The sequence below is a fragment of the Pezoporus occidentalis genome, unplaced genomic scaffold (genome assembly GCF_034315485.1).
Source record: "Pezoporus occidentalis ecotype Australia unplaced genomic scaffold, CSIRO_AGI_Poc_V1 ctg55, whole genome shotgun sequence".
In the NCBI taxonomy this organism is placed as follows: domain Eukaryota; kingdom Metazoa; phylum Chordata; class Aves; order Psittaciformes; family Psittacidae; genus Pezoporus; species Pezoporus occidentalis.
Genome location: NW_026915888.1, coordinates 937,795 through 949,321, shown reverse-complemented (window position 1 = coordinate 949,321; position 11,527 = coordinate 937,795). Strand labels below are relative to the sequence as shown.

Here is an 11,527-nt window from a genome sequence, read left to right as displayed (position 1 = left end):
CTTAGCAGTAGTACCTACAGTCATCTATAGTGTTATGAAGGTGTGGGTCCTCTCAATAAACCCATTGCTGTTTCCTTTACTGGGCTCTTGCAGATAAGAGCCCTGCACCCGAGTCAGAGTGCATGACCTGGTATTGGAATCCAAAATGTTCATACAGTCCTGGAATAGTTCTCGTCAATCCTAAATCTCTTCATTTTAAGCTCAAGCTTTAATTGTCTGAACTTCCTCCACTTTGGATTGCTCATGACTGCTCACAACACAGTATTTTTGTGGTTCAGATGGTGATGTGCGATTTATTTTATCTGTATTGTCTTCCTTAAGGGAAAATCCACACCAAGAAAGCCTCTATTCTGCAAGGCAAGGGTTCCATTCTATCCAGGAGCCCAGCCAAGACAGCTTTCGTGGCCTACCACCTAGTTTTTACCAGGCACCCATCCAAAGCCAGTTATCACCAACAAAAACCCAGGACAGCCGCGAAACCTCTCCTATGAGTGTCCCTAATTTCCCATCCGTTTCCTCTATGTGTCAACCAACCATGTTTAACTACGAGCGTCCAAAACACTTTATCCAGTCTAAGAATGTGTGCCAAGGGCAACAGCAGCCTCCGGGACCCGCAGCCTCTACCGAGTCAAGCAGACAACTCAAACAATCCTCCATCCTAATACAGCCGCGTAACCCCAGCGGGCAGAAATTCTCCTCCTCGTCATCGCTGAGCTCTTCAATCACGCTCTCCTCGCCCTCCTGTAGTGCCCCTAAGGAATCCACATATCCCGTCACTCCTGCATCCGCGCAGTCTCCTGCTAGCTCCTCATCCGGGCAACGGCTTATATCCATGCCTAACCAACCCCCCGCAGCATTCCTGTGCTCAGTGCTACCCTCGCAGCCCGACTATAACAGCCAAACTCCTTCTCCTATGGAACCTCAGTAAGTATATACAGGCTTCTAACCTCCCCTTGCTTTCCTCTGGCCTGGCCTCTCCTGTGCACTGACCATCCCAAATCCAACCATCTGGTGAAGCGCCGGCTTGGCCGAAGCCAATGGTACAACCCCCATTGACTTCTGATGTTTGAGGGAGGACTCTGCATGATTCGGGTTAGGAGGCTGAGTGCTTGCCCTTGGTGTCTGTGTGGGACAGATGGGTATCCGACCAGGAATTAAACTGCACAGCAGTCATGTCAGGGGCTGCTGGGCAGCTTTTCTGGAGTCAGTTTGAACAGTTCAGTTTGATTTGATGTAAAACTCTTATTTAAGGGTATTCACAAGAGGATGGACACCCATCTCAAATGAGTTTCTCTCAGCAAACATGGCTCATGGATGGGGATGGAGGGGGGAAGGCAGTAGTAATCCCACATCTAACCAAGGTTCCTAGTAAGTCTCAGCAGTACCTTCATGTTCCACATCATGATGGGACTCTACACTCTCCTACAGTACAGTTTTCATTAATCATAACAGGAAGGCGGCCACATGAAAACTTTACCCCTTCAGACCAAAGCCTAAATTCTTTCCTGAAGATGTATTATATCATTTTTCATTTGGGCTGCAATCCAAATATCTTCCAAGGTCAATGAGATGTCAGAGGGAGCTGGGTCTTGCCTTCTCACCAACTTGTATTCCTGCCAATATTAGCTGGAAGTCCTGCAGAAAGTCAGTGTGGAACACACCACGCTCAACTGAGGATGTTAGAAAGGTGATAGGGGCTGGGGTCCTGCTGGCTTGGGTATAAATCCAGGTTTAAGAGCCAGTTTGTGGCCAGGGAATCTGAACGTTTGTGGGATTTCTTTGAATCACAGTATTGTGCACAGCGGAAAGGTAAGGCTGAGTGCGCTGTTGCTTAATAGTACTGCAGGAGTGTGTGGGGTTAGTTATGCATCTGGAGTAACTGCTGGGTTCTGTGTGTAGTGTGGGGCTGTTTTCATAGCAAAGAGCTTTAGTGCCTCATTGTGCTTTTCATATCAGCTGTTCTTCAACACAGCATCCTGTGAGTTGAGGAATTATTTTCCTAATCATGCTCCACATTGTCAGATGGGGACAGGAGATGCATTAATCTGTTGGGCAAATTATTAATGTTTTAAAGTTATAACATGGGCAAGTTATTGAGTCCAAACAGTGCTGGGAATACATACCAGAATTATAACTTGAATAGTATGATGATGGTATCGTATTTCAATGATAATTGAATAGAAATAATTGTTGAACACAACTGCAGCATCAGGGCCATGCTGTGTGTAGCAAACCAGGTTGGACCCTGTCAGCACAGAGTGCTCTGACCTCGAGCAGATGTATTTTGAAGGATGTTCCTCCTTTCCTAGCACCTTTCAGGATCAAGTCTATTATCTAACTCCAAAACTTGACCGTGTCTCTTGAATATGGATTACAGGACAGGGCTATGTGATGGGGTCCTAAAGACCCAGCCTGGTTTAGAGTAAGCCCAGCTATTGACCATCTGGACAGAAATGCTATGGAAAGTAGCTTTCTGGGGCCAAGAGGAAGAGGACAACTAATAAGCTATTTGCTCATGCCCAGTCTAGCAGTTTGTGACCTTGTTGAGGATTTGCAGCACCAGGGCCTTACCAACAATGGTAATTGCAAAGGAATGCAGTTTCCAAGCAAGAACTTGCTCCCAAATGGGCCACATTGCTAGCGCACATCTAAGGCCTGGCAGGGGCCACTGCAGGGTGTAGGGATGCTGAACAGCCACCCACAGCAAACTGCTGCGAGTGCTGTGGGAGGAACTCAGTGACTTGGTTCGACCATGATGTTTCCCCTTTTGATACCCCGTTATGCCACCCAGCCTACCTATCTCCCAAATGCTTTACGTGTTCATTTGAACTACAGTTTCTAGATAGCAGGTTCATCTTGCGTGCGTTCTGTGAAGCTGTCAGGCAGGCCTACAGAAATAACTTTGTTTTCTCTTCCTGCATGAGCAGTTACTCACAACCAATGTATAACAAACAAGCTAGCATCAACTCTATGCAGAAGACTTCAGACCATGAAATTCGAGGAACAAAAGAGGCCCTCATTCAGGACTTGGAAAAGAAACTCCGATGCAAAGACAACCTTCTCCAGAATGGCAACCAGGTAAGGGAAACCTGCTGAGGGAAGAACCAGCTTCCTCTGACTCTTGGTAGCGCAAGCAGGGATGCGGAGAATAGTTCTAGTGCCCAGGGGCACTCCAAACTGAGCAGAAAGCAGAAGGAAACACTGGAGCAACTCTGCCCAAACACTGAATGAATGGCAAGAGATGGTTGCTGTAAATCTGTCCGTAGGCATGTACTGTGGCAACTGAATGTCTGCATCTCCCATGACATCAGAAAGGGATGTGTTAACTTCTGAAAGCCATCTGATACAGCAAGATGGGTTTAATCTGCTATTGCCTTTCCTCTTATCCTACCTTCTTGGCTAGCACACACCATTCAAGCTGTCTTTGAATTTGTGCAATCAAATCAATAAGGCCAGGATTGGGAGAAAGGTACCTGTTTAGAGCCATGGTATGAACTTGAACTCTGCTGGTGATTCTGCTGGGCATCACATCTGCAGACTAGAAACCCAAGGAGAATCCCTCAGTTCTCCAGACACCATCTCACCCTGGCTTTCTGTGCTGGGGTTAATAAACCACCCAGAATCATTAGACACTTAGAGAAGTACCAATATTTGAAAGCTCATTCTAGAGACCATCACCACATGTGGTAAACCTCTTTGCTTGGTTTTTATATGAACAGAAAATCAAAGAAATTACATGAGCTTTCATCATCAAATCTTGTCTCCTATAAGAAGGACTCTTAGTCTCACTACCTACTTATTTGTTCTGCAAAGGGGAAAAATGCAATCCCCTTTACCAAGAAATCCAACTCTAGGAGAAAAAATTGCTTACCAGTAGGGAAGCCCATAACAACAAGCTAAAGTGAGCAGGTCTCTAATGTGGGAACCTTCCTGCTGGCTGGAGGCAGACAGGTAAAAGCCCAGTGTTTATAGTTTCCATCTTCTTTTCCCTGGAATATAAAAGAGTTTTTCCATTACCACCAGCAGGAACAGGTTTGTGTCACATATATTACTTTAAACATTGAAGGAAAAAGAATATATGAGGTCAAATCTGACTTAATGTGTCCTTACCAGGAACGTCCTATCTGCTGTAAGAAAGCCTGCCATTGCAAGCCAGCTTTTCTTCCCATAGGAAGCCAGGCTAAAAATAAGGCTTATGCAATTGCTGTGCTGTGTCCTCCTCCCCTTGTCCTCCAACAACGCCTGAACCAACTGGCCAATCTCAGCCACACTTGATACAGCCACAATGACCTCGGGGATATTAAGCTCTCATAGGTTTTCCAAGAGCTCTCTCATTCTCTTCTAAAGAAAAGTCCCAGAAGCCTCCTTAAACCTTTACCTACCCAGTAGTAGCTACACACACGTCCCATACACAGAGCAGAAACCCAGTGAGAGCTTGTCCTTGCATCACAAAATCAAACCCAAGGTAAACCTTGTGGGAAGTGAAGAATCAGGTGCTCTGGTGCTCAGGGGACTGATGGGCTCTTCTAAAATAACCCAGATGACAGAACTTGAATTTAACCCCTCTCATATTTATCCCTATGTGCTGCATCCATATTATAGGAACTTATTGTTCCTACTGAAACATGTTCTTGCCTTCTCTCAGCATTCCATCAGGGGCTGTTGCACTGGCATAAGCTTCCCTTGTGCTCTCAGGGGTAGTGGTGCTCCCCTCTGGCTATGTCTGCTGCTAGTGTGGCTCTTGCTTTACTGGGGCTATGTGAGATAGCATCCATCATGGCTCTAGCTCCTGAAGTAAATCCACAGCTGAATGACTTGGAAAGTTTTCCCAGCTCTAACAGAATGGTACCCTGGGACTTACTCTGGCTTCTGAGATAATGCCATCAGTTACCCATAAATAATCACAGTGGAGAAAGAGGAGGGGTGGAAGGCCACAGATGGCATTAGAGAGGCTTTGATGAACAGGCAGTTTAATCTTTGATGCATTTCAGTGCTGTATATATTGAGGCTGACTTCAGCAGGCATCACAGACTGCAAACCCTCTGGAACAGACGGGGGGGTTCTATTCAGCCACTGCTCCCATTGACAACACCCTGAATTTGTGGCATATTAATACGTTCTTACAAGCTGACCTGAAATAGGGAATGGACTTCTGACTAGAACTCCTCTCCACTCTGCTTGAAGCGATTAACTTATGAAGAACGAATGGCTCGCAGGCTGCTCGGACCAGTAAATGCTGCATCCGTGTTGGAAACACAAAGTGAAGACAACATGCAGAACGCACAGGTAAAAGGGGACCTGTCTCTAGAACAGTGATTTCCTGGTGATTGTGCTGTGGCTTGCTTGGACCTGAGCAGGGCAGAGAGATGGGGTTTATCCAGTGCAGCAGATGGAAGGGGACTGCTCTCACTTTAGGGGGTTTTTTTTGGGTGGTAGTGGCAGGAGGAGGGAATTTAAACACCATCCCCTTGCTGGGCCTGATCTGTAGGAATAACCTCACCAAGGAAGAATTACAACAGCTGCTGCACAGCACTGTGGGGTGACAGGCAGGGAGCAGCACAGCGAGTGATACAGGTACCAACTCTAACAGCCTGAGTTCAGGCAGGGCCAGGGCAGCAAGATTTACACCTGTCACTGCTCGGAGCAAGTGACATTCACTACATGAGGTCAGGGCCTTGGGGTGGGATCAGTTGAGTTTTAGCCCCTCCAGGGGCCTGCATTCATTAAGAGGAAGCAAAGCAGTTATTTTAGCAGCCCACACGCTGACAGAAGAGAATCTATCACTCCTGGCATCTTCAAAAGCATCTTAGTTGGAGACTTGCATCACTCATTGGTTATTCAGGCTAGTTAAAAGCTCTCTTTGGCACTCCTGTGATCAAAGTTAGTGGAAATGTCTGTGATGTGTGCACCTGTGCAGCCAAAGAAAACATCCTTCCTGCTGCGTGCCCATAGAGCCAGCAGCCTGGCACGCACCTTCCAAAGTGTGGTTAGCAAAACTCTTCCCTAGAAGAAACACTTAAGATCACAGCAAGGGAGGAATACGGCATTTGAGCTATTTATCCCCAGCAATCACCTGACAAGAGTAGGTAAGAAGGGAACATTACGGATGTCAGAGCAAGGAAAGCCCTATCTTTTGCAGAGAACAAGGAAACAGTCAGTCAAAACAGGGTAACTGACAGCTTTTAGGATGTGTGAAATGCTGCATAAAAAGGAGCACTGGGAGATGGGGAGACCTTATTCCCATTGTTCAGTCTTATTTTTTAAATACTGTAGTCACTGATGCATCACTCAGCTTCCTGATTCCTCAGGAACTTAACTACACACTCAGTCCATATAATAGAGCATTAAAATTAGCAGCAGCTCCATCACTACAGCATCATCTCATAAGACAAGTAATTGTACAGAACTTGTGTAAATGAGCAGATACAAGCAATTGCCTTTGCTTGAGTTCAGTCCAGCAAACCCCTCATTCACATAAATGCTTCCCCTGAACTTCAGGCTGCTTCTGTGCTTGAAGCTTAAACCCTGGCTTAAATGTTCTACAGAACTAGACTGCAAGCACAGAACCAAGCATCATAATGGCTAATTGCAAACACATCAGAAACTTCTATGCAGCATCTCCTCTGACTCCATTGCTAAAAGGAGTCACTGGTAATAAACTGCATTTCCAGACGTGTAAGTTCCTAGCAGGGATCAGTCCTGGGTATGGAGCAGATTCACTCATGTGATGGTGGAGTTGTCAGCGAGCTTACTTGGTGCTGTGATCTAGAAAGAGAAAAATTTTCCAGCTCAGCATGTGTCCATTGCTCTTGGTACCATATTTAAGTGGGCGCAATACAGTGCTCTTGCCAGCGATTCCACTTCTATTCCTGCTATAGGGAAGGACACTCTGTACTTTGCTCTCATTTTAGATACTGCTGGTAGTACTATTCCCCTCTAACAAAGGTTATTGGCACACAAGGCCTTTGGCCAGCCAAACAAAAGCTGCTGCACCTATCACCTGTGCAGAGTGATGAGGAGTTGTGCCATCCTATTAATAGTACTTGTTACTGTCATAGCAAAGCTAAGGGTGAAAGCAGTGTATTAGCTCCTGATGCGAGTTCCTCTACCTCTTATCCCGATGACTCCTGAAGAATTCACTTTGCTTTTAAGCAGCAATCAGTACATGACATTAAAATGGCTTCTTGTTCAGTCTATAGATAAAACTTTCTGTGTTAACTCACCTCTTCCTCTCCTCTTTCCAAACACCAGAACGCAGAAAACATCAGACTGCAGATTCCTACAACACACGTAAGGTAATGCATAAACTATGTAAGAGTTGCTGTGCTACACCTCAAGACCTTATTTCAACTGTTTGTAGACAATGTTGGTTTTATTTCACTACTTATCACCTTTTATAAAGTAGTAATTACAAAGTCCCTTTCTTCTTTTCAACAAAAACTCTACCATTTATGATGCCTTTGATCTTAATCCAGTCAATTCTAAGTATAACACTGGAGGTTTAAAGGCTCAGTGTACCTAGGGCAAATATGCTTCGTATTCTGGAAGATTACTCTCTAGTCACAGCAAGGTCTGACAATATAAATGCTGAAACACAGCCTTGTAAGTTCTTTTGGATATTAGGCCAAAGATGAAGGCTTCATCGGTCTTGTTTCTGTGTTGAACAACTTGAGCAAGATAAGTGGTTATCAAAGCCCATGCCTTCCAGCTGAAAACCAAACCAGAACCGTAGTGTTGGACTCCTGAACGTGTTGAGGGACGTCAACTGCAGTCAGTGTTTTATGTCATTCGTGCTGTGGTAACTTGTACACAACCAGCTTTTCCTGCCCACTTTTCAGGAGCAGACCATCCTCAAGAGGAGATGAACGTGGACACGACTCAATCCAGGAGAAGTTTTTCCAGCCACGTTTTACGCAAGTGCCTGAAGACGTGATTATTGAGGAGGGGCGATTCTGCAGGCTCGACTTCAAAGTAATGCCAGCCTTTCCCTTGCAGTCCCATTAGCTCTGTGGGGTGTGTGGCACGGAAGGGTCTCTGGATGGCAGTGCCTATGCACGTTTGCAAGCCAGAACACTGATGGCAAATGGTACAATGTCTCTCCAGGCAGTGTAAACCTAGAAACAGGAGATGGTGAAATGTTTTCCCCTTGGAAGATGTAAATGCAATGAGTTGCATGAGAATATGGTTAAAGTTAAGAGTGGTAAATACAGCCCACCACCTTCTCTGAGGTAACTGTGCCCTTGTTGGAGCAGATAATCTGGCAAGAGAATGCCCTAATTACAAACAGACAAAATGGCCTGAAGCTGCACGGCCATTGTCCCAACCCTAGGGTAAGAAAGAGCCTAGATCTGCGCATGCAACTTCACTGCAAAGGCTGTTTGCTGGTTGTGGTTTGGCTTGGTTTCCCTTAATCACTTCCAATCTCTTTCCTTAAGTAAACTCTTGCCAGACTTGGCATTTTGCTGCAAATTGCTTAACTTCTGAATGTTGTGGACAACCTGCAGCATGTCTTATTTACATCTATTATCAAAAGAGTGTGATATCAGCACTGCTGACAGTGAGAGCTGTGGCATCAAGAGGGAGAGTTTCCCCTTCTACGAACCCACAATGAGTACCTGGCTAATCAAAGCTACCTTACAAGATGGGTCAGGGGGTTGTAGGAGCAGCCTCTATCGTCTTGAAGCTAAAGCTCATCTTTCCACAGCACTTCAGAAGCCTTCCTCTCTGTGCAGCTCCACGTTAATATTCAAAAGTAGGCAAGACTGTAAAATTTTGTGGTAGGATCAATGATTTGATCATTTATGGGCATCAAAATCCCCATAACATTGAAGAGCTTTTATAGTCCAAAACCTGTTTTAACTCTTCACTGCTTTTCTCTCCTTCACAGGTCAGTGGGCTGCCAACTCCAGATGTGATGTGGTATCAGAATGGAAGGATGGTTCATCAAGATCAGTTCCATAAAATGATAGTGTCAGAAAAGGGATTCCACTCATTTATTTTTGAGGCAGTCAAGTCCTCTGATGCAGGGACATACGAATGTGTGGCTGTAAACCGTGCAGGAGAAGCATCTTTCGCAGTGAAAGTGGAAGTCATTGGTAAGACTGAGAGCACTGATAACTACCTGACCACACGTGGCAAATCTCAGTAGTCTAATGCTTTCCTCCATGCATTTGGAACATAAACCAATTAAGAAGCAGAGCTAGATCTCTATATATTCAGTCTCAAATGACAGCAAACCCCTTACCTTTTCCAAGACTGTTTTAAAACATACATCCAGGATGCCATATTTCTTCAAATCCCTTTTGGTGGGACATTTAGATGTAGTGGGATGTCCAGAATTTGGGAGCTGTTAATCTCCCAAGACGAATAACCTATGTTGACTGACTCTCCTCCTAAACTGGATTGTGTCTACTATACCCTTATGCTCATGGGAATTGCCTGTATGCTAAGGAGACGCAGTAAGGAACATGTGCCCCACTGAATTAACATTCTGATATCTTAAAAACCAAGCCTGACATTAGCATTCAGTACTTACAGTAACTCCTCTTTATCTTCTTTAATTTAGCCAAAGAACACCACACGCCGCCAACTTTCATCTTCAAGCCACAAAGCAAAAAGGTTTTTGAAGGAGATACAGCCAGACTGGAATGCCAGATCTCTGCTATCCCAACACCCAGGATTTACTGGAAAAGAAACAACGAAATGGTACAATATAATACAGACCGAATAAGGTATCCCACTAATGAGTTGGTGTGTTAGAAAACAATAACCAGTATTTGTTAAGCCGAAATTGGCTGGTTTTAAATGTAGCAAGCTGGAAAGCTAGATCTGTCCCTTGTTTATGACACACAGAGACCAGGACCATAAGTCTTGGTTTTGAGGGCACAGAGAGAAAACTGTGACCAGATGCCACACTGAATTCTAGCAGCAGTTACAAGGCCCACGCAGAAGCCTGGCCTTAGGATTGAACCATGCAATGCATCCGTCATGTGCTGATGCAATGGGGCTACAGAAGGGCCTTGATGCTACATGATACGATTCACATGATGTCAATCACACATTGGTTTGGGTTGGAACAGACCTTCAAGCTCATCCAGTTCCAACCCCTGCACAGGCAGGGACACCTTCCAGTAGAGCAGGTTGCTCCAAGCCCCGTCCAACCTGGCCTGGCATCACTAGTAGCTTACAATACAAATGCAGTGTTGAAGTCTAAATAGCCCTGCAAGAATCATTCTAGGACTTGCTCAGTTCCTCAGCATGTAAGCTGTCTCTCTGATTTCAATGTCTTCTCTCCTTATGCGGCACTTACACAAACACCTTCACTTTTCAGCTTGTTACATGACAACACTGGAAGGATTTGCCTCCTGATTCATAATGCAAACAAGAAAGATGCTGGTTGGTACACTGTGTCTGCTGTCAATGGAGCAGGAGTGGCCACATGCCATGCGAGGCTAGAGGTTGCAAGTAAGTACCACATCACAGTGCCACAACCACAACTGAAACTGCCCCTGGCATTCAGAGCAGACCCTCAAGGTGAACCTAATGAAGCTTAGAGTGCTGGGAGGATTGCTTTCCAAAGATAGTGACCCAGACAAAGTGTAACTCTCAGGAAATCTCTTTTGCTGAGTGTCAGGACACTGTGATGTGTCCTTTGAACGCTGTCTGTTATCTGCACTGTTTAAAGACTACAGTTTGATGCCAAGAAGGAGGGTGAATATAAATCTCTGGTGTCTGAGATATGGGCTTGGTCTGTTAAATTCTTCCTAAGGGTTTGCCAGTTTATGCTGCAGATAAAAAGGAACTGGGTTGCTCTGCCCCAAGACTTTCCACAGACACTGAAGGAGGTTTTTTTCTCTCTTCCAGCACACACAAACAAGCCACTTCCAGCCCCAAAGCAGTTACGGGTCCGACCAACTTTCAGCAAGTATTTGGCACTTAATGGAAGAGGACTGGATGTGAAACAAGCTTTCTCACCAGAAGGAGAGTTTCAGCGGTTGGCTGAGCAGTCGGGACTGTATGAAAGTGATGAACTTTAACTGGAAGAGGAGATCTCACACCTGTAAGAGACAATTACAACATAGATGCAGTTAACTGGTGATTGCCCTCATTAGCAAAATACCTATCTACAGATTTCTACTTTCTCGCACATTCAGCTCTTCCCCTTTTACCATGTTAGAGTTTATTTATATGGTTTGGTGACTGTAACCATTTACTGAGGATTGTATTTGAACTATAAAGCCTAAGAAAGCAGGCTAACTAGCTTGTACGAGCGCGGGTGGGTTTAGGTCTACCTGTACTTGGTTACATGCTGAAGTAGGTTGGTTTGTACTGCTGCTCTAATATCACTCTTGATCGTATCAGAAGTCTGTGCTGTCTGAATACTAAACCCAAATAGATTAGAGTGTTTTTATGAGAATAAATTAGAGGCAAATAAACCTTTGAGTAGCCAACATCAGCCGTGAGTCTTCCTTGATCTGTTAAAACCAGCTTGCATGTGTCTAGCATCAGCTGCAGCCTGGCAAAGGTA

The 11,527-nt window shown here is 45.1% G+C and overlaps 1 protein-coding gene and 1 long non-coding RNA gene across 5 annotated transcripts; one reads left to right on the top strand and one right to left on the bottom strand.

Moving 5' to 3' along the window:
• Positions 1-321: 321 nt before the first annotated feature.
• On the top strand, positions 322-11,450 carry MYOT (myotilin). 2 transcript variants are annotated; one of them, XM_062638021.1, is made up of 9 exons: positions 322-924; positions 2,928-3,078; positions 5,185-5,286; positions 7,252-7,295; positions 7,839-7,971; positions 8,888-9,095; positions 9,566-9,731; positions 10,331-10,464; positions 10,864-11,450. In XM_062638021.1, the coding sequence occupies exons 1-9, from the start codon at positions 488-490 to the stop codon at positions 11,034-11,036; spliced, it is 1,548 nt and encodes a 515-aa protein (XP_062494005.1). In that variant the 5' UTR covers positions 322-487; the 3' UTR covers positions 11,037-11,450. The 2 variants fall into 2 exon arrangements, with proteins under 2 accessions (XP_062494005.1, XP_062494006.1); XM_062638022.1 differs by lacking the exon at positions 322-924 and adding an exon at positions 1,038-1,809.
• Positions 1,495-9,648, bottom strand: LOC134173708 (uncharacterized). 3 transcript variants are annotated; one of them, XR_009968365.1, is made up of 3 exons: positions 9,536-9,648; positions 3,872-3,989; positions 1,495-1,635 (listed from the first exon to the last, which is right to left on the bottom strand). It is a non-coding gene; the product is annotated as an uncharacterized LOC134173708 (long non-coding RNA). The 3 variants fall into 3 exon arrangements; XR_009968364.1 differs by lacking the exon at positions 9,536-9,648 and adding an exon at positions 7,224-7,843; XR_009968363.1 differs by lacking the exon at positions 9,536-9,648 and adding an exon at positions 4,111-4,325.
• Positions 11,451-11,527: the final 77 nt, after the last annotated feature.